This window comes from Spea bombifrons, chromosome 2 (genome assembly GCF_027358695.1).
Source record: "Spea bombifrons isolate aSpeBom1 chromosome 2, aSpeBom1.2.pri, whole genome shotgun sequence".
NCBI classification, from domain to species: domain Eukaryota; kingdom Metazoa; phylum Chordata; class Amphibia; order Anura; family Pelobatidae; genus Spea; species Spea bombifrons.
The window spans coordinates 2634845-2654390 of NC_071088.1; the positions used below are offsets into that span (position 1 = coordinate 2634845).

At 51.0% G+C, this 19546-nt stretch overlaps 2 protein-coding genes across 7 annotated transcripts in view; one reads left to right on the forward strand and one right to left on the reverse strand.

The window, feature by feature from the left end:
* STXBP5L (syntaxin binding protein 5L) overlaps positions 1–1296 on the forward strand; it is a 93170-nt gene extending 91874 nt beyond the window's left edge. For all 6 annotated transcript variants that reach the window (XM_053457011.1, XM_053457007.1, XM_053457009.1 and 3 more), the window contains 2 exons: positions 572–792; positions 910–1296. In XM_053457011.1, coding sequence (XP_053312986.1) covers positions 572–792; positions 910–951 — 263 coding nt within the window. In that variant the 3' untranslated portion in view covers positions 952–1296. The remainder of the gene's footprint in view (positions 1–571; positions 793–909) is intronic.
* Positions 1297–4478: 3182 nt separating this feature from the next.
* POLQ (DNA polymerase theta) overlaps positions 4479–19546 on the reverse strand; it is a 32549-nt gene continuing 17481 nt past the window's right edge. Inside the window, exons 15-31 of the mRNA XM_053457082.1 lie at positions 18370–18494; positions 17482–17725; positions 16020–16093; positions 12119–12262; positions 11492–11688; positions 10900–11140; positions 10456–10649; positions 10219–10356; positions 9738–9912; positions 9292–9418; positions 8612–8727; positions 7954–8138; positions 7490–7601; positions 7212–7336; positions 6686–6836; positions 5739–5848; positions 4479–4914 (exon numbers count right to left, since the gene is read on the reverse strand). Coding sequence (XP_053313057.1) covers positions 4801–4914; positions 5739–5848; positions 6686–6836; positions 7212–7336; positions 7490–7601; positions 7954–8138; positions 8612–8727; positions 9292–9418; positions 9738–9912; positions 10219–10356; positions 10456–10649; positions 10900–11140; positions 11492–11688; positions 12119–12262; positions 16020–16093; positions 17482–17725; positions 18370–18494 — 2572 coding nt within the window. The 3' untranslated portion in view covers positions 4479–4800. The remainder of the gene's footprint in view (positions 4915–5738; positions 5849–6685; positions 6837–7211; positions 7337–7489; positions 7602–7953; positions 8139–8611; positions 8728–9291; positions 9419–9737; positions 9913–10218; positions 10357–10455; positions 10650–10899; positions 11141–11491; positions 11689–12118; positions 12263–16019; positions 16094–17481; positions 17726–18369; positions 18495–19546) is intronic.

Consider the following 19546-nt stretch of genomic DNA (forward strand, 5'->3'; position numbering starts at 1 on the left):
GAGAGCTCGGCAGTCATCTTCAGTCTGTGGGACGAGAGCTCGGCAGTCTCTTCAGTCTGTGGGCTGAGAGCTCGGCAGTCATCTTCAGTCTGTGGGATGAGAGCTCGGCAGTCTCTTCAGTCTGTGGGCTGAGAGCTCGGCAGTCTCTTCAGTCTGTGGGCTGAGAGCTCGGCAGTCTCTTCAGTCTGTGGGCTGAGAGCTCGGCAGTCTCTTCAGTCTGTGGGCTGAGAGCTCGGCAGTCTCTTCAGTCTGTGGGCTGAGAGCTCGGCAGTCTCTTCAGTCTGTGGGCTGAGAGCTCGGCAGTCTCTTCAGTCTGTGGGATGAGAGCTCGGCAGTTTCTTCAGTCTGTGGGATGAGAGCTCGGCAGTCTCTTCAGTCTGTGGGCTGAGAGCTCGGCAGTCTCTTCAGTCTGTGGGCTGAGAGCTCGGCAGTCTCTTTGGTCTGTGGGGATTAATCCTTTTAGTTAGGGTGTGGGGATCAGCGTGGAAATGTGTGTCTGCTCTGGGAGTCCGCGCACGGTACAGACACATCTCACCGTTACCCTCAGAATGAATCTTTGTTCTGTTACCAGTTGGTGAAGCTGCCGCCGGCAAAGCGTCGAGGAGCCTCGCGCAGCATATCCCAGGACAGGGAGGACTCGAGGGGGTGAAAGGAGCAGCGACCGGGGTGACCGCGGATCTCTACCGAGCCCGCGTCGCTCTGGATGAGAGAGGTCAGCGGCTGGGAGAGCTGGAGGAGAGGACGGCGGGGATGATGTCCAGCGCCGAGGCTTTCTCTAAACATGCGCACGAGGTCAGCCGCTCATCCCACCCTCACACGGAAATAAAGAGAATGGTCGGGGGGCAGGGGTGGGGGATGGGAGGCAGTGATGGGGTATTAGAATTCTTTGTCTCATTATCTCTCCCGCAGCTGATGCTGAAATACAAGGATAAGAAGTGGTACCAGTTTTAGGGTCCGGCACCCGTCGCGTTTTCTGCCAATCAGGGACTTTGTGCTCTCGGCACACGTCTGATCTCCAGCGTCAAACACGTCACGAGGGGTCCGCGAGAGACGATACTCACCCCGGAAAACGAGGCCCGGCCTTCGCTCCCGAGAACCATTTCTGAACACGCAGGACTGTCTGGCCGGGCCGCTCCGGGGGGCCGCGGCAACCTTTTCTTTTTTTTTTAGAGTGTTTTCTGAATACAAACTGTTTATGTACAAAACAGACCGTTTATCGCACTTACAAAACCAACGGAAATACGAAAAATTCTTTGCATGATAAATCGAAATCCGAGCGGAGACGAGACGCATGCTGCGGAGGGCGAAGCGCGTCGGGCGCAGGGAGGGCGTCCGCGGGAAGCGCAGGGTTTCGATTTGTGCGGCTGCTCCTCGCTGTTTAATGTAGAGCTTCGTTCTGTCTGCACTCCGGCCCCCGACGCAATCTTTATTAGGAAAAGTCGCTGTTTTGCGGAACGCGGCTCCCTTCTCGAGGATCTGTACAGATGTATAGAGAGAGTGCCGGGGGGGCAGCGAGATATCGGATACCCCGCGGCGGCTGCTGCTGTCTCCATGACGGACGGGCGAATAAATTATTAATTAAAAACGAATCGGTCAGAAGAGCTTACGCTTTAGGAACGTGCTGCCGGAGATTTACGCCGCGCAGGTCCGACGCGCCCCGTTCTTTCGATAGATTAGTTATAAATACTTAATACCGATTGTACGTGTTTGACATTAAAGTGTAACGTGATTTCCCGAGAAGAGACGTGTCGGCGTGTTATTTGGGGGCACGAAGGAGCCGTCCGTGTCTGGGTTTATAAAAAACATTCGCTAACAAAAACCCAAAATGATCAAAAAGTAAAAGGGAAGGAATTGTGTCGTTTTGGCAGCTTCGTCACGGCGGTGAGAACATATCGTGGCTCAGAGATCATGCATGTGATTGGCTGTTGCTGCTCTAATTAAGTGGAAGCTCAGAGCCCATTCGCTAGAAGGGAGTTCTACTGAGCATGTGCGAGACGTGTACCGACACATGCTTCCTGTTATCAGTAGGGCCGGCTGGGGGAGGAGTCACAGGACAGGAAGTCTCATTTTCTGACTCTAATAACCGGCTGCACCATGCAGTAAACGCGCCGGCATCCGTGCGGAACGCCCCCGGATCCCCGTTACGGTGGGAAGCGGAGAGTTTCCTCTCTGGGCCGTTCTCACTGAAATTCATTCAGGATTTTAAAAGCTGGCAGGAAGCCGAGGGACGTTTTAGGAATTTGGGGTTCTAATCATCCTTTTTTAACATATTTTATAATAGATTTTTCTTTGCTGTATTTCTTCCCGACGGTTGGTTATTAGGGGCTTATTGTCCCGCCCACCATGGTGAGCCGACCAATGAGAGCAACGCACCCGTATCCAATGAACAAACGTGGCCCTACGAACAGGTCGCATCTTCAGCCCGTCCAAAACTAAACGTGATTTAATGAATATATCGAGACGCTCAGTACCAGACATGGGGGGGGGATAGGGTCGCCAACAGGGGCCACATTTCACTTGATCCCCCGGGGAAAGTTTTGCTCCATGCAGGACGCAAGATCAGACACCAGCGGCAAAATCACTGTGGCCCCGGGACCCCAGCGCGGGGTTAACGCGTTTGGGGGCAGCTGGGAGTAAGAGCAGGGGGGTGCTATCTGTGTCTGCAAATATTTTGCGGTATTTTGTGACACCCATCCGGTTTAATCACAAAGGAAATCTCTCTGCATGAAGCTCCGGACCCCCGAGGAACGCCAAACTCTCTGCGCCTCGCCCCCTCGCCGAGATGCCACATCATGTTAGCAAACCCTCCGCGCGTCATTCTGCCCATCGCTGGGGCCGGCAGGTCCCGGCAGAGATCCTGGATTATCAGACGATGGCCCCCCGGCCCCTGAGTGACACAGAGCAGGGAGGTTTTGGGGTCTCTTTACAAGCCAAGTCTACATCAGTCAGGATGTCAGGCGTCACAAATCCACAACGGCGACACACCCCCCAAAAAAAACATGCTTTTTACCCAACAATTTTTTTTAAACAAATTCAATTTACATATTGAATCATATCTGTAAAAAAATCAAAGAAAAAGGGGCGCATGTACAAAGGGCATAATCCAGGGGTGTCCAAGTTTTTTCTGCAGTGGGCCACTTCATCAGAATTGTATACGTGCGCGGGCCGCACTCATTTTTCACTGTGACAAAAAATATGGCCTTTAATAAAATATGCAGATTAAAATAAAGTAAAATGACAAAAAACCTTTACTCTTCCTCTCACTGATTTCTGGGCCTAGAAAGTTTTGCGACTACAAATTCAGGATTCCCTAGATTTATTCTAGGGATGAACTAAAATGAAAATTCTGGACCAAAACATTCAGGGTTCACTTAGCCAAAACCGAAAATGACCCCCACCTTTAAAATTAATAATAAAAACTCACATTTTTAATAAAAGTAGGTAACACACAATTGGACAAAATTAGCAATATGACTTGGCATGATAGGAGTGTGATTGCTAACAGCAATCACACTCCTATCATACCCAGGCAAGCAGTAAATGCTGGTACCTAGGCATGATGGGACTGTGCTCGCTGTTAGCAATCACACTCCTATCATGCCAAGTCAGCCAGTACATGCTGGTACAGGGTGGCTGTAAGTGATGTGCAGACCCCATACTGCTGGCAGCATCACTACACAAGGGGGGCAGCTAGCTAGGTTTCAGCATGTACTGGCTGACTTGGCATGATAGGAGTGTGATTGCTAACAGTAGTCACAGTCCCATCATGCCTAGGTTCCAGCACTTACACATCCATCCAGTAAATGCTGGAACCTAGGCATGATGGGACTGTGATTGCTGTTAGCAATCACACTCCTATCATGCCAAGTCAGCCAATACACGCTGGTACAGGGTGGCTGTAAGTGATGTGGAGACCCCATACTGCTGGCAGCCTCAATACACAAGGGGGGCAGCTAGCCAGGTTTCAGCATGTACTGGCTGACTTCGCATGATAGGAGTGTGATTGCTAACAGCAATCACAGTCCCATCATGCCTAGGTTCCAGCACTTACACATCCATTTTATCACACACACACTCATTTATTCATATAATCATTCATTCACAGATTCATTCCCTCAATCACAGACTTCAGCAGGGGGCGCGGCGTCCCTCTGCCTTCTCTGCTAAACACAGAGGAAGTAGGATGTCACGTGAACTCCGCTTCCTCTGTGCAGTCCAGAAGACCCTCCCACAAGTAAGTAGCAGGGCTTAAGGTGTGGCTCGCGTAAGATCGGTTGCCCTGGCTGCCGATTTTACGCGGGCCGCACCTCGAGGTCTGGCGGGCCGCATGTTGGACGCCCCTGCCCGATTTCGGGCGGCCACTTGGCTTGGGCCCCCCGCCGCCGGGGCCCGGTCGCAGTCGCGACCCCTGTGACACCGGTAGTTCCGCCACTGAATGTAACACACACGCACACGCTTACATGTACATTATATAATTATATACACATGCTTACATAAATACATTACATAATTAGCATATTCCGACTAGGTAAAGTCGGAATATGATGAGTCAGAAGGCGGGGAGGAATAATTCATGAATTGATGCTTTAATTTAAGAAAATATTAATATTTAAATTCATTTATCGCACGTATCGCCTGCTATACAAAAAGGATCAGATATTAAAATATCATCGGAATATTCAAACCGCGCCGGGGAATAAATTAAAAGGGGCCGTTAAAAAGAAATGGCGCCGACTTTCCAACGCGCAGGAGAGGATTCTTCCCGTCTTCTCCGTACAGCCGGGGTTTGCGGGGCCCCTCTCACAGGTCGAAGTCCTGCAGGGACCCCCAGCTGGGGCCGATTTTCACTTTTGCTTTTAGTTTCACCGATAGTTTGATGGCGTTTTCCATCTCGCGCTTTATGATCTGAGCCACCTGCGGAGAGAAAGAACGGCGCAGGGTTGGATCAAACCATTTTCCCGTGGGGGACACAGACAGCGGGGCGGGAGGGGGGACACAGACAGTGGGGCGGGGGGGTATACACTGTCTGTCTGTCTGTCTGCACATAAGATGGTAACAGAAGTCCTCTTCAGTCTGGTTGTTATTAATGGTTTTAAGCATCTTAAAGATAAACGAGAGTCTCTCTAACATCCCGAGGGGCTTGTGGCGCAACCCCGATGTCGGACTATAATCCGAGCGATGCGGTGGACAAACAGAAGGGCGGCTCGGCGTCACGGGCTCCAGGTGCATGTCGCGGGTTCACGTGTAACACAAATGCTGAACACGCAATAAAAGCTTCATGTGAACGGGAGCCACCTGCGCCCGGCGTCCGCCCAGCTCCCCATAACATCTGCCCCAGGATTCCCAAGATACGCCGCCCCCCCTCCCCTGGGTGTCACGGGGGGGGTATAAAGTAAATACCGCTTGCTACTTGTATCTCAGTGTTAAGTTTGGCCGGGCCCTCTTTGGGCATCAAGCCCATTTGTCCCTCTTCTACCCTCTGATGCCCCTCTCTCCTCCCCTGATGCCCCTCTTTTCTAGGAGGTCAGAATGTTTGCTGGGTATGAGGGGATCGCAGGGTTCTACGGCCCTAAAAGCCCCGATAATGTGTATAGAAACAGCAGGAAACGGCTTTATAAATTAAACGGGGTAAATAAACCCCATTCTTCTTCTAAATAATAATGTATGAATAAAGCGCGGACCTCCGGGGGGCGGACGGCGAGTCTGCCGGGGGGAGGGGGGGGTTCTGCGGGTCTCACCTGGATGGCGTTATCCTCCGCAGCCTCGTACAGCAGCTCGTCGTGGAGCTGGAGGATGAAGAAAGCGCCGCGCTCCGGCGGGAGGTTATTTTTACGCCTCTCAGACTTTCCTGAAAATACAGAAGAGTCAGCGGGGGCGGGGGACAAGGCTTTACATGCGGCGCTCACACTCACGCAGCGCTCACACTCACGCAGCGCTCACACTCACGCAGCGCTCACACTCACGCAGCGCTCACACTCACGCAGCGCTCACACTCACGCAGCGCTCACACTCACGCAGCGCTCACACTCACGCAGCGCTCACACTCACGCAGCGCTCAGCCCTTCCGGCCCCTTCTGTCCGTTAATCTTATTGTTAATCTGTAAATGGTCTTTACTGAATATTTTCACTCTCCTCTATAGTAACAGCGCTACGGAATCTGCAGGCGCTATATAAACAAAATAATAAAGTATTTCCCAGAACAACCGCTGCTCATTATTTTTTTTAAAATAAAAATTCCTCTCCGGCCAAACCTGTAAATATCGTCACCGGATTTACACAATTATACGCTCAGCGGCCCCTCCGCAATTAACAAAAGCACGCGTCCCCCCGCATCATCACCCCGCATTACGGCAAAAAGCTTTTGGGTTCCCTTCATTCTGGCGTTAAAGTCATGAACGCTCGGGCATGAAGGTGTTAATGGGGGGCAGACTGGCACCGTGAAGGGGTTACTGGCCAGAAAAGTGTCAGAATGATTTTGCTAGGAGCGACGATTAACAGCATGCGCGCCCGGGGGATTAACCGATTACACGCTGCCAGAGCAGGCGCTCAACCGTGGGGCGATCTAATAACCCCGGGCTATAAACTGCACCTGCTCCTCGAGCCTCAGCATGCGCGGGAGGGGCGCAGGTAGAATAATGAATCGCGGGGAAAGAGTGAATAGTAATAGAGAAGACAGAAATCCCACCTGCGGTGCGCGGCGCATGCTCCCGGTGAGCGTGGGAAAGCGGCACCGACGGGAAGCTCTCCTCCAGCCGCCTCTGGATATTGAAGGTGGCCGTTTTCACGATGTCCGCCGCGGAGCCCTGAACCGTCGTGTTCACCGCCTGCCGCTCGGCCTGAACGCCGGCAAATACAAAAACAAAATTAGGATTCGATCTCGCCTGCTGGAGAGTGCTGGGAGTTGTAGTCTTTTTTTTTTGCGTTAATACAAAAAAATACCCTTTTTAAAAAAATTATTATTATTCGACATTCCCAGGAGACGAGTCCAGGTGGGACTGGTGCAGGACTCTGTACAAAGTAGAACAGCAAACAGGGGCAGATTCTAATAATTTATTATAATATTACGCCCCGCCTGTTATTAACCCCCCAGAAGGGCTGTTTCAGGTTTTCACTGTTTTAGGTAACAGAGCCTTTAAGCGTTAGAACGTCGTCCGGCCCGGGGTCCCTCTCTTCTCTCCCAAACCCACCGGGACGGGGGGCAGCGCACTCACGTGGGCTCTGGCGTGGGGGTTCGAATCCTTAATAGCCGGGAGGTAGCGGCGCCTGCCGAGGATGGTTCGCACGAAGCCGTCCCGGGCGCAGCTCTTCACCGTATCGCGCAGAAACTTATTAATACCTAACAGAGGACGGAAAAAAACGGTAACGGAAGAGAAAGCAGCGGCCGTACCGACAAACCTCTGGGGTAAACGACCAGCAAACAACCCCGTACACGAGGACACACCGCATACGCCCCCACTATATATACCACTTATACCGCCACGGCTCCTACCGGTATATCTGGCCTTGAAGGACTCGATGTAACAGGCGGCATCCTCTGTCTCGATCCCCATCTGATCCCCCAGAGATTTGGGGCCGATCCCATAGATGATTCCGTAGCAGATCTGGAACAGAACGTGCGGCGATGTAATAACCGCAACAATAACACGCGATGATGCGTATAAAACACACGGCATCGGGTGGGACCGGCCCCCGTGGGCCGCACCGGGGGACAGGAACTCACCTTACGTCATGCTTTAACGTATAGAAACACGCCCCGGACCCCTGGATTTAGATACCGTATGTATGCTATAGCGCAACCTCTTGCCCTCTGACACCAGATGAATGTAAATATATAATTAACCCCGAGAACGCCAGCCCTTCGCACACAGGAGGGGACTTTGCAAACCAGCAAACCCTCTGATTAAAGTCATCCGCGCGTAGAACGCATTTGGTTTACGCCGAGGTGGGGCCGACCTGCTTTGCTTGCTGTCGGATTTCGTCTGTGACCGCTTCGGGGTCGATCATCTTCCACTCGGCCGCGATGCTCTTGAAGACGTCTTCTCCGGTGTTCAGGACCTGGATGAGCCGGCGGTCTTTGGATAAATGAGCCAAGATGCGCAGTTCTAGCTGAGCGTAATCAGCGGCCAAGACGAGCCCCCCTATATATAAAAAATACCAAATAAATAAATGATCGGCAGAGTACAGCACCAAGCACACCCACGGCTGCATCTTCATTAAAACGGAAGGATGTGCAGTACGGGGCCCCCGGGCGTCACGCTTCATTTCTGTAAATATGTAAGAAATATGGATTTAAATCTCACAAAATGCGTTACTGAAACCAGATTTATTTTTTTAAAAAAAATTATTTTTTACATTTTACAAGACAATTTGGACCCGTTTCTTAAGTCGTCAGCGTCTGTGATTGGCTGCTGCTATGCCCCCTGATTTCAATAGGAGTTCAGCTCCCATTGAGTAGAATGTTGGTTCTACTGAGCATGTGCAAGAAGCATTCCCCAGTATGCTCCCTGCTTTCAGTAGAGGCAGCTGGGGGAGGAGCTAAACAACAAGTCCATGCAAAATGCGCATGAAAATGTATTTTTTTTGGGGGGGCGGCATTTTTCCGGCGGGTTACCTGGAAACGGGATGAAGGCGTGTCTCATACTGACAAAAAACGACATTCCCTTCTCAGCCGGAATTTGTTCGGTGGGCAGTTTGGGTCTGAGAGCTCGGATTGGGTTCTTCTTCCCCCTGGAGAGAAAAAAAAAGCAAAAAATGAAGCTTTAAGAGGGATTCTGTGAAGTCCCTGGCAGATAGGGGGTTAATAAGGGCGATTTTGTTAGGTTTGGGTCACAGAGCCGTCTCTCGCTGTCTGTATGGAAGCGATGGTGAGACTCCCACGTCAGAGTCCTCTTGATCTCTTGGACAATCCCCTTGGTTTTTACCCCACTGAACGCACACACGGGGGCCACATAGGTCACCTCCAAACGCGAATCCACCAGAGACCCCTCGTTAAGACGACGAGTCACAGTTTAGTGAATCCCCCCCACCATGGAGCAAAACATGAGCCGAGGCTGTCTCTCCCGAGCTGTAAAAGCCCCTTATGATAAAATAAACCAGCAGAACCTCTGCGGCCTCCTTCCATTGCCAAACCGAGGGCCACACTGGGACAACATTCTCCTAGGGGCCCTGAGCTGGCGCCAGCATGTTATAGAAACAGAAGTGCGCGACCTCATCCGAAGAGCCTACAAACCAAAACCATATATATATATATAATGTCTCTATGTTTATCGCATCCCTCCGGCCCCAACGTACCGGCCCCTGGAAAGGACGGACGGCGCCGGATCCTGCGACGGGGGGCTTTCCCCAACCAGACGCGGCATTTCAATCTCAAAGTCTTTGGGGACGTTCTGGATATTGGGCTCCGTGAAACTCACACGACCTGAAATTCAAAAAGGAAAAAACTGTTTCCATTCCCTCGTTCTGTATTCAGTAATTACCCCTCCCCCGGCGGTATATACACGAATATAACCCCTCCCCCGGCGCTATATACACGAATATAACCCCTCCCCCGGCGTTATATACACGAATATAACCCCTCCAACGGCGCTATATACATGAATATAACCCCTCCCCCAGCGTTATATTCACGAATATAACCCCTCCCCCGGCGCTATATACACGAATATAACCCCTCCCCCGGCGCTATAGACCCTAATATAACCCCTCCCCCGGCTCTATATATACACATATCCGCTCACCGGTAGCCGTGTGCGTCTGAGACACGGGGTAGATCCGCTCCATCCCCAGACAGGCGCTCGGACGCTTCTCCCTCTGCAGCGGGAACACCACCTTGGTCATGGCGTTCGTGATCCGCTTCCACTCCAGGATGAGGCCGGGAAGCGGATGGAGCGGCTTTAACTTCTCCAACACGTCCTGCCGGCCGAGACCAACCAGAGAGGAACAGAAATGCAGAAAAAAGTTAAGAAAAGTTCGTTTGGTGAAAAAAACAAACATTATATAAAAAAACAAAACAAAACAAAAAACGAGGAATAGAAAGCGATCCTGGGGTAAATACCGGAAAAGCGGACTTATCACCATAGCAACCAACAGAATGTTTTCTGCAGGTTAAAATATCGTAATGGTTGTTATGGTGATGAGACCACGGTTTAAATTTTGCCCCAGAGCTGTTCTTAGTAAATACCCCCCTCCCCCGGTGTTTCCCGGGATTTCTCCCCCTACCTTGGTGGTACTGAACTGCCTGCCCAGCCTGACCCGGCCCCCGCTGACCGCCGGCCTTCTGGTGTAACCCAGAGTCCTTTTGCCCCCCGGTCCTTTGACGTCTCCGTTGGGGGGGAGCTTAAGTTCAATAAAGAGAACCTGAGAAAGAAACAAAGTTACGGTAAAGTTACGGCCCCCGGCGATCATCCGCAGGCCGGGGGTCCTCGGGGGCAAATAATTACTCATTGAGCTCCGTACCTGCGCGATGTCATCGGGGCTGGTGAGGGAGAAGCTGTGGCCGGCCAGCTGGTAGACCTGGGCTTCTATCTCGCTGAGCTTGGCCTCCATGATGTGCTTCTGCGTCTCGCACTCCTCGGCACTGAACCCGATGCCGTTCAGCTCCAGCAGCGCCAGACAGTACTGGGTGGGCATCTCCACGGCGTGGAACGCGTCTGGGGGCAGGAGCGAGACCCACGGGGTTAACCACCATACAAAGCAGAACATGCGCACTCGCGCACAAACACACTCGCAGAATGTAAGTATCATTAAAAAGCAACGTTTTTCTCTCATCCTCCCTTCTCTCTATTCCCAGTTTCTTTCTTCTCTCTCCCTCCTCTCCCCTCCACCTCCCCTCCACACCAGAGCTTTGTTACTGGGGATTGTCGCTCCGCTCCCCGCTCTCGCTCCGCTCCCCGCGTTTACCTTCCAGCTTCTCCTTCTCCAGTAAGCGGCTGAGCTTGTCCATGGCGCTGAGCACGAGGACGGACTCGATGGCGGCTCGCAGGCGCCCCGACTGGTCACAGCCGGTACTGAGTCCCAGGCTCTGCACTCCCTGCCCGGTGCCCACCCCGTCCAGCAGGGGCAGCTCATGGGGCATGAAGTTTGTCACCATGTTGTGAAGCGTTCGCTCCTTTGACCCGGGGTCCAACAACCAGCAGGCCACCTGCCAGGGAAACACATGATCTCAGGGGTGGTTCATACAGGACAGCGACTGGACGGGGGCCGGACGGGGGCCGGACGGGGCCGATCTGCCGCCAGACTCTACGTTTCTATATTAAGGGGTTAAACTGAAAGGGGCAAATTTAAACAGCGCATTTATCCCAACAAATAAGTCCCACAGGAGCCCAAGAACTCCATCGTCTGCCATTAACCAGCGACAAACGTCTCTAAAACGTGAATAAATCATAGACGGGGTGACGATCGAGGCTGCCTGCTGAAAGCTATTAAGACGTTCCCGCATTAATAATGGATGCCGCTACATTTAGACATTTAATTTTTAAACGGGTTACGGAACCTTTGGGTCCTCGAAGCGGCCTGCCAGGGAGACGCCGCACGCCAGGACCAGGGCTTTGAACTGCTCGATGAAGTTGTACGCGACGATGGAGCCCGGGCTCTCGCGGCTGCGCTGGACGGCGGCCCGGAGGTGCCACAAACGGTCGGCCACCGAGAGGTTCTGGTCCAGCGGAGGGGGCGCCAAGCTGGAGCTGACATCTGGAAAGGGAACAGAGATACTGAGATCCGCTGAGGCGCTAGACGGAAGAATGAATGAGCTGCCTCCGTGGCAGCAGCACGCGAGACCCTGCTTCGGTGTCACGTGACCATTAGGCATTCCATGAAAAAGGGCAATTTTAAAGCCGACCCATATACGGATCATGGTAAGGAGACGGGTTGGGGTAAAGCAGGGTGCATGAAGATCAGGAGGAGCCCTCTGAGCCCTCTTTATGACACCGGTGCAACTGCAGACGACTATCACAACAGGTTGGGTGTTAATGATGTTCCTGCCTGCACACAGGTGAACCTGATGTGGTCGCTGCGGGTTTCCCACGAGGGGACACACAACGAACGACTCCGGCTGCTGCAGACTAGAAGCCCCAGAGGCTGGCTGGGTGTGATGGGGTGCTTAGAGTATGGGTCCACACACCTGCCCCGTCCTGTTCTTTCTGCAGGGAGAGGTAATAGGCGTCCTTCCCGCCCCAGCACACCGCCAGCCCGACCAGCAGGAGGTCCTCGCGGCCCGCGACAACGAGTCCATCTTCTTTAGCGGGGACCCGGGACGGCGTTCTCACTACAAAGAGAGAGGAACAATTTAGGAGACATGGGAATAGCATCGCCCCACCCCCCATAGCATCCCGCCCTTTCTGCCATCACACGGACATACAACACGCTAGCCTGCCAGCCCAACATGGATGTTAGAAAAATGCTTGTGTTATCGTAAATATTAATGCTGACAAAGACATAAGGAAGCAGGGAATGTCTAGTCTATGATATATGCACGAGTTCCCGCCAACATATCTACTCTATGTTATTCTATATATATATATATACGTGCAAAGGGTCGAGTCTAGGCCATTCTTAATTATGCAGCTTAAAGAGGTGTAACCTGCTTGAAAAGTAACCAATCAGAATATATATATATTAGAAGTAGATAAGATGCTATATAAACCATGTAATCAAAGTATGTAATCAGACAACGCTTCGACTTTTGTGTGTTGTGTGCCTTGTCTCGATTCTGCGCATGATCTAAATAAAGGAAACTCTTTCTGAGGAGAATTCCACCATTAATTCAACCAACAATGGATTTAATTATTATTATTATTACTCTTCCATTTTGTACACCGGCATTTGTGACAGGAGGCATCTGGATACAAGGGAGGCCGAGACCAAGAGAGAGAGACCGAGAGAGAGACCGAGACCCGTGCCAATTACTTGTAATATAAAAAGTCCAAACAAGGAGACCGGGCCAAAGAACACTAAACCTCCCCCCAAAAAACACCAAAGTAAAACGGCCTCAAACAAAACTAAAGCTTCTTGGACACAAAACTGATGTCTAATACGCAGACTGATAAGGGGAAGTTAAACCAATAGGAAGCCTCGATACTGTCACCTCCCCGGCGGACAGGATTATTCACCAACCACGACGACGCTTGTTTCTGGAACATGTAGGCAAACTGGCCACCGGCCTCTTTTTGGGCTGAAATGTCCCAAAAAGAACTAGAAATAGAGGCTAGGAACATACTTTCTATTTCCACGCGAACCCCAAGGTGCGGTTACCCGCGTTCCTGTTCATTTGTGACACGCAACACGTATGCTGAAGGACACCCCGTCGAAGCTCCTGATGGACTGACCTTGCTGGAACCTTCCTCCGATACAAGCGCCGGGGGGTAAGACTCTCGTCCTCCGCTCGCAGGCCACGGCTACAGAAAACCTCGGCTTGGTTCTCCATTCCTTCAGAAAGGTCTGGAAGAGCGCCTGGTCGCTGGCCACGTCGATGATGCTGAACCCTTCGGAGCTGGAACTGGGGCTGGCGAAAGGAGAGGTCTCCTGAGACAACTGCAAGGAAAAGCCCTCGTCGATGACATAGCTTTCCCCGTTGGACTCTAGATGGTTCCCTGTCCTGGGGTCAAAGCCTTCATTGGGCGTCCCGGGAACTTCATCATCATCATCATCACCATCGTCGTCTTCCTCCTCCTCCTCCTCCTCCTCCTCCATATCCAGCGAGAGAATTGGTGGTCTTTCCAGAACTCCATTCAGCGGGGTCCTCGTACCAGACTTAACGCAGGACATCCCACCCATTCTTCCAGTGGCGTAATCAGGCGGCGTCGGGGGGACGAGCTCGTTCCTGCTGCTGGGGCGGGAGTCGGACCTCCTTTTGGTTTCTGCCGAAGCAACCGGGTTTGAATTGCGCTCGGCGGATATTATATCATAACGGTGGCTGCCGTTTGGAGCAGGCGGGACGGTTTCAGGCTCAAGCTCAGAAGGATAAGCTCGTAATTGGTGACAAATCGCCCCGGAGGAGCCATCTTTGCTTCCATCGTTGGCAATAAGTAAAGGTTCTTTGGGGCGCGACACGACGGGGCTGCCGTTCGAATCGAGATGCCCCGTGAGACTGGGCCACCGGTCCAAAGCATCCTGCATCCCCGGACTCAAACCAAACGACGCGTCGGACCACAACGTCTGACCTTTCAGGATTTCCTCCGTTTTGGGCGTCTTTGATTTTGGATTTTTTGGGGCGTCTGTGAAGGCTTCTGACGCTCCTGGACTCCTCGGAGCGGTTCTGCTGAACAGCAATGGAGGATTCTCCGCGTCATCTAGAACTTCCATTATCTGGAAGGAATCAAGCTGAGAAAAAGTCAATGATCCGTCCCCGCAATGCGTGGATAGATTTTGCCCTTCGTTTTGTATATCGGAGCGCGCGGATTCATCACGTGACCCGCCGTTGGCGTTAACCGGCTGCGTGGCGGCTTGCGGAGGGGGATCGGGCGACTGCGGTTTGGGATCAACAAGTATTTCCTCATTAAAGCTGTCAAACAGAAAACTATCGCTCATATTCAGGCTGGTCTCAGCCACCTGATTGCAATCCTGTTCTCCTTGAAGAGACGTGGATTCGGTCACCTGATTGCAGCCTGGTTTGCCTGCCTCGGAGACCGGCCCCACAGCCCCCATTAAACGAAGGGGTGACGCGGTCTCCTCTTTGCAGGTCTGCGACGGGTAGGCTTGGAAAAAGCTTTGGAGTTGGGTATCGGTCAGAGAAATATCGTTCCCCTCGAGAAGAGAGACGTTTTCTGGTCTTTGTAACCGAAGAGGCGTTTCTGGACTCCCCGCCGCCGCGCTCTCTACGCCCGGGAAGCTCTCGCCTCGGTCTCGAGGTTTTAAAAGGCTCATCATCTCTCTCCGCGTCGGGCTTTGCTCGGCATGAACTTCTACATCAACCTCCGTCTGCCAAGCAGCAGAAAAGCTTGGCTTCGGGGAGATTTTCAGCTCTGACTTGGCCTGCAGCCCTGTATCTCCTACTCCCGGCTGTCTAAACCATTCAGGGGCCACCTGCTGCTCTATCAGCTTCTCGGTCTGGGTATCCAACTGGAAACTGTCCTCAAACACCCGCGATGCCATGCGCAGACCCGGAGACGAGCGGATTTCGGAAGCAGCGGGAACCGAAACATCAGGTTCTCTTTCGACTTTCGGGGTCTCGGACAAGCGCTCACACCTCACCCCAAACCCGTCCCTCTCGCCCCGCGCCGTCCGGAGATTTCCGGGAATAAGGTCAGTCCTCGTTGAATGGGGACGAGATGTCGTCCTAGTGTCGGGATACGCGGCCGTTCCCACCGACCTGGAAGCGCCAGGCGTCTCTGTGATTTGGGAAGCGGTCCGACCGCTGCCCACTGAAGCGCGCGCGCTCTCTGCTGTTCCGCCGTCTGTCTCTTTTGTACAGAGGAGGGTTTTTTGCTCTGTGACAGGAGCGGCTTCTGGAATTCCTGGCTGTTCATTAGCATCCGTTCTCGTTCTCGAGTCGTGCAGCGTCTCTGGATTTACCGGGTTAGCGGCGGGCGCCGTAATAAATGGCCTGGATTCAGGGATGTCCTCCTCGGGACCGGCAGGCGTCTTGCCCAGAGCTACCAAGCTCTCAGTTTTTTCCCGGTCGTTGTTGAATACGGTTTGCGACGCGTGTGCATCAAGCACGGAATTACCCCGCATCTTCATATGATCAAGGGGTTTCTCCTGGCCTCCTGGACATGAACCGTTGGCCATTTCCACCCGTCCGCTGCTCGTTTTATTCCTGGAATCCCCCCTCGTGTCTTCATCACCAGGCGGTCCTTCAAGTTTGAACTCTACTGGATTCTGCGCACGTTCAGGGTTTGTAGTGCTTTTGGGGTCCTTTCTAGATCCCTCTCGAGCCTCGGGGACGGGTTCGTGGCTTGTGCTGAAAGAAGAGTCTAAATCTGGATTCCAATGGATTCCCATCACGGCCAGATCTTCCTTCAGGAGCCTCCTGGCTTCCGCCACGATAAGCTCAGCCGCCTCGCGCTCCGTCAGCCCCTTCTTACCCGATATCCAAATGCACCGAGCCGCTCGCCGCTCTTGAGCTGCCTCCTCGTCTTCGTCGACTGCCCTCCGCACGCTGAAAGAGTTAAAAAAAAAAAAAAAAAATTAAAACGGGAAGAATTTTTGGTGATTCGTGAACTTGAGGTCTGGGAAGAAAAAGAAAAAAAACGAGACAAACCAGCGAGATAAAAGGACAAAAGTAGAAAAACGTGAAATGAGATAATAGTCACATGGTCTGTTTTTTATTATTCGAGGTTTATATCCGGGGTGATGTGGAGGAGATTTGGTTAAATCCCTCTGGTTTTAGGGCTTATTAATTAACTTAAGGCTTTCGGGACGCCATCGAAGACCGTTTTCCAGATCCAAGCCGACAAGATCCTACAAAGCCCGGCTAAACTATTCAGCTCTCGCCGGGGTCCCAGCTGCTGAGGGGGCCGGCCGAGTCCGAGGGGCCAAATTCACTTAGAAAGTGTTTTTAAAACCATCTTAATGACTTCACCTTCACCCCAGGAAGGGGCAGGCGGGTCGTGAACCTGCTGCGTGCATTAGGTGTACTTGGAGCAGTTCTGCGGATTTTAATAAAAAATAATGTTTTTCAGGATAGGAATCTGTTTGTAACATTAATTTCGGGTTTTTCTGCGTTTTGCTGTGCGAGTCTCGATTAATTATATAGGAAGCGTTTGGCTGGAGACACAGAATGGATATAAATATATTAAAGACGGTCGTCTTTTAACACGGACTCATTCATTCCAACTGCCACTAACAGGAGTTCGTGAAACTTTAATCACTTCTCTCATAGCTGATGTATCTTAATTATACATGATGAGTACGTTGCCGTGGCGTCGGCCGGCTCGGTAATTAGTGGTTGAAGTGACGGTGCTTAGTGCCAGGCCGGTGAACCGGCAGGAGGGGGTCAGGGCAGGAGGGCTGCGTGTATCTGAGAAAGATATCCCATTTTTTTTTTCTTTATTTAAAAGCAATTTTAGGACTAAATCAGCCTAACAGCATAGAAAAAAAAAGAAAAAAGAAAAAGCAAAGAAGGAACTAGAAGGAAAGCAAAGGAAGAAGAGGAAAGCAAAGAAAGAGGAAGAAAGAATATGAAAGCAAATAAAGAAAGAAGAGGAAAGCAAAGAAAGAAAGAAAAACAAATAACGCAAAGAGGATAAACAAAGGAGAAGAGGAAAGAAGAGGAAAAGACAGAGAGGAAAGCAAAGGAAAAGAAAGAAAGAAATAGGATAAACAAAGAAAGCAAAGGGGATAAACAAAGGAGGAAAGAAGAGGAAATCAAAGAAAGATAGAGGAGGAAAGCAAAGAAAAGAAGGAAAAGAAAGCAAAGAGGATAAACAGAGGAAAGAGAACTGACCACAGGTTTAGATAAATGCTGTTCAGAATATTTTATTATGCGCTATACTATATAAGACAGTTCACATAATCATATGCGGGTAATATCAGGGCAGCGCTCACCTCTTGAAGGGCACGGCGTTCTTTAAGGCAGTCTCCACGTCGGTGATGTTCCCTCTCGCCAGCTCAGAGACGTTGATGAAGCCCGCGTTATAAAGCGCTCGGGCCCTCTGCGCGTTCAGCAGGTCCACGCGGACCAGGTCACACAGCTCTCTCTGAACACCGAAGGTGAGGCGGTTCTGGAACTGCGACAGGAGAAGCTCCATGTTGTGCCAGCCCAGGCGATTACTGAACACGGTCACCATGCCTGGAAGCCACAGAGATCCCCGCAGATTAATGGCGGGTCCCAGGATGTAAGAAAACACCCACCGAGCGTCTACAGCCTCCAAAAAACATCAAATACAGAGCTGAGCAAAAAACTGAATAATACGGCTTTAAATATCTTTCCTGGCTCAATCACCACACAGAGCTGATGCTTTATGGCGATGCTAATGAAGTCCGTTCCTCCATAGACTTTCATTAGTCAGAGAGTCCGACTGGGTGATTAAGACTGAGCCGTTCTATTGTTCCCTACAGGCAGTATGATAAGGAGTCAGGGGGTTTAGTAGATCGGGGGTCAGATAACAGAGCGAGAATCATACAAACGGCTGATATGCAGCTGCCTAAAAAAATATATTAAATTAAGTTCCTCCTTAAGCAAAACTTGCAGATATAGAAACTTTCATAGAAATTCATTAACAAACAAGAGAAAAAAAATCAATGAAAATTATTTTGCCTAGAAATTCTTGCGCGGATTAGTAATAATAATACAGACTGATAGCCCCTAAAAAAAGGTGCTGGTCCAATTACGCAAAATGTTTCCATTGCCACGCAGGGCCGCATTCAGTATCCTGGCAGGACCCCGGAGCGCCTGTACCTCCGTTGGGCTGATCACGTGACCAGGAAACCCACCTGCGTAGGTGGCAGCCGACTGCTGCAGGGACTGAAGCTGCCCGCGGCTACAGCCGTATTTCCTCGTCAGGTCTTTTAAAGGAACCTCGCTGATTAAATCCAGGAGCACGAGGCTGGTGTAAAACCTGCCAAAAAATAAGCATTCAGCAAAAAAACGTGCAAACACGTGATTTCCAATCATACGGCGCATGCAGGCTGATGAAGAAGCCCCCGTGATCCCAGGTCAGTGTTAGAGGGTCTTATATGTGACCTCCCGACATGTTTATGCTATACAGTGAATATACATTAGCCCCTGGCTGGGATTACTGGGGAGTAATAAACAGTCAGGTTCATTCTAGCAGATTTAAAGGGACAGCCCAGCTGTGGCTTTAATGCACGTGACAGCTGAGGGGTCCCTTTCATTTCTCATGGCGTCCCCCCTTTGCGAATGCCTGGAGGGGTTACTTACTAATTTACATGCATTCTTTTTTTGTGAGGCTGCCTGTGACGTTAAACTGTCCCTTTAAATCATTTTTATGTCAGATCGGCTTTCGCTCGGTTGATCTGAGAGAATGAGAAATAAATGGCAAACTGCGGCTGGTTTACAGAAACCTAAAATACTTTAACGATAGACAGACAGATAGATAGACAGATAGATAGAAAGAAAGAACAGCCTAATGTAAACGCACTTGTTCTATCAAAACTACACAAATGTAATAATTACAAAAGGGTTTCCAACGATTAATTAACCTTTTAAACTTAAACTTGGATCAGCGAACAAAACGTGCCATTGGAACACAGGAGTGATGGGAGTGATAAAGGGCCATTGGAACACAGGAGTGATGGGAGTGATAAAGGGCCATTGGAACACAGGAGTGATGGGAGTGATAAAGGGCCATTGGAACACAGGAGTGATGGGAGTGATAAAGGGTCATTGGAACACAGGAGTGATGGGAGTGATAAAGGGCCATTGGGACACAGGAGTGATGGGAGTGATAAAGGGCCATTGGAACACAGGAGTGATGGGAGTGATAAAGGCCTCTGTGCGTCTATGAAGAGATTCCATTAAAAATCAGCCGTTTCCAGCTACAATAGTCATTTACAGCATTAACCCCGTCTGCGCTGGATTTCTCATCCACTTCATGTTATTTTAATGGGGGGGGGGGAATCAGCTTTTCTTTAAAAAACTAGGAACTTT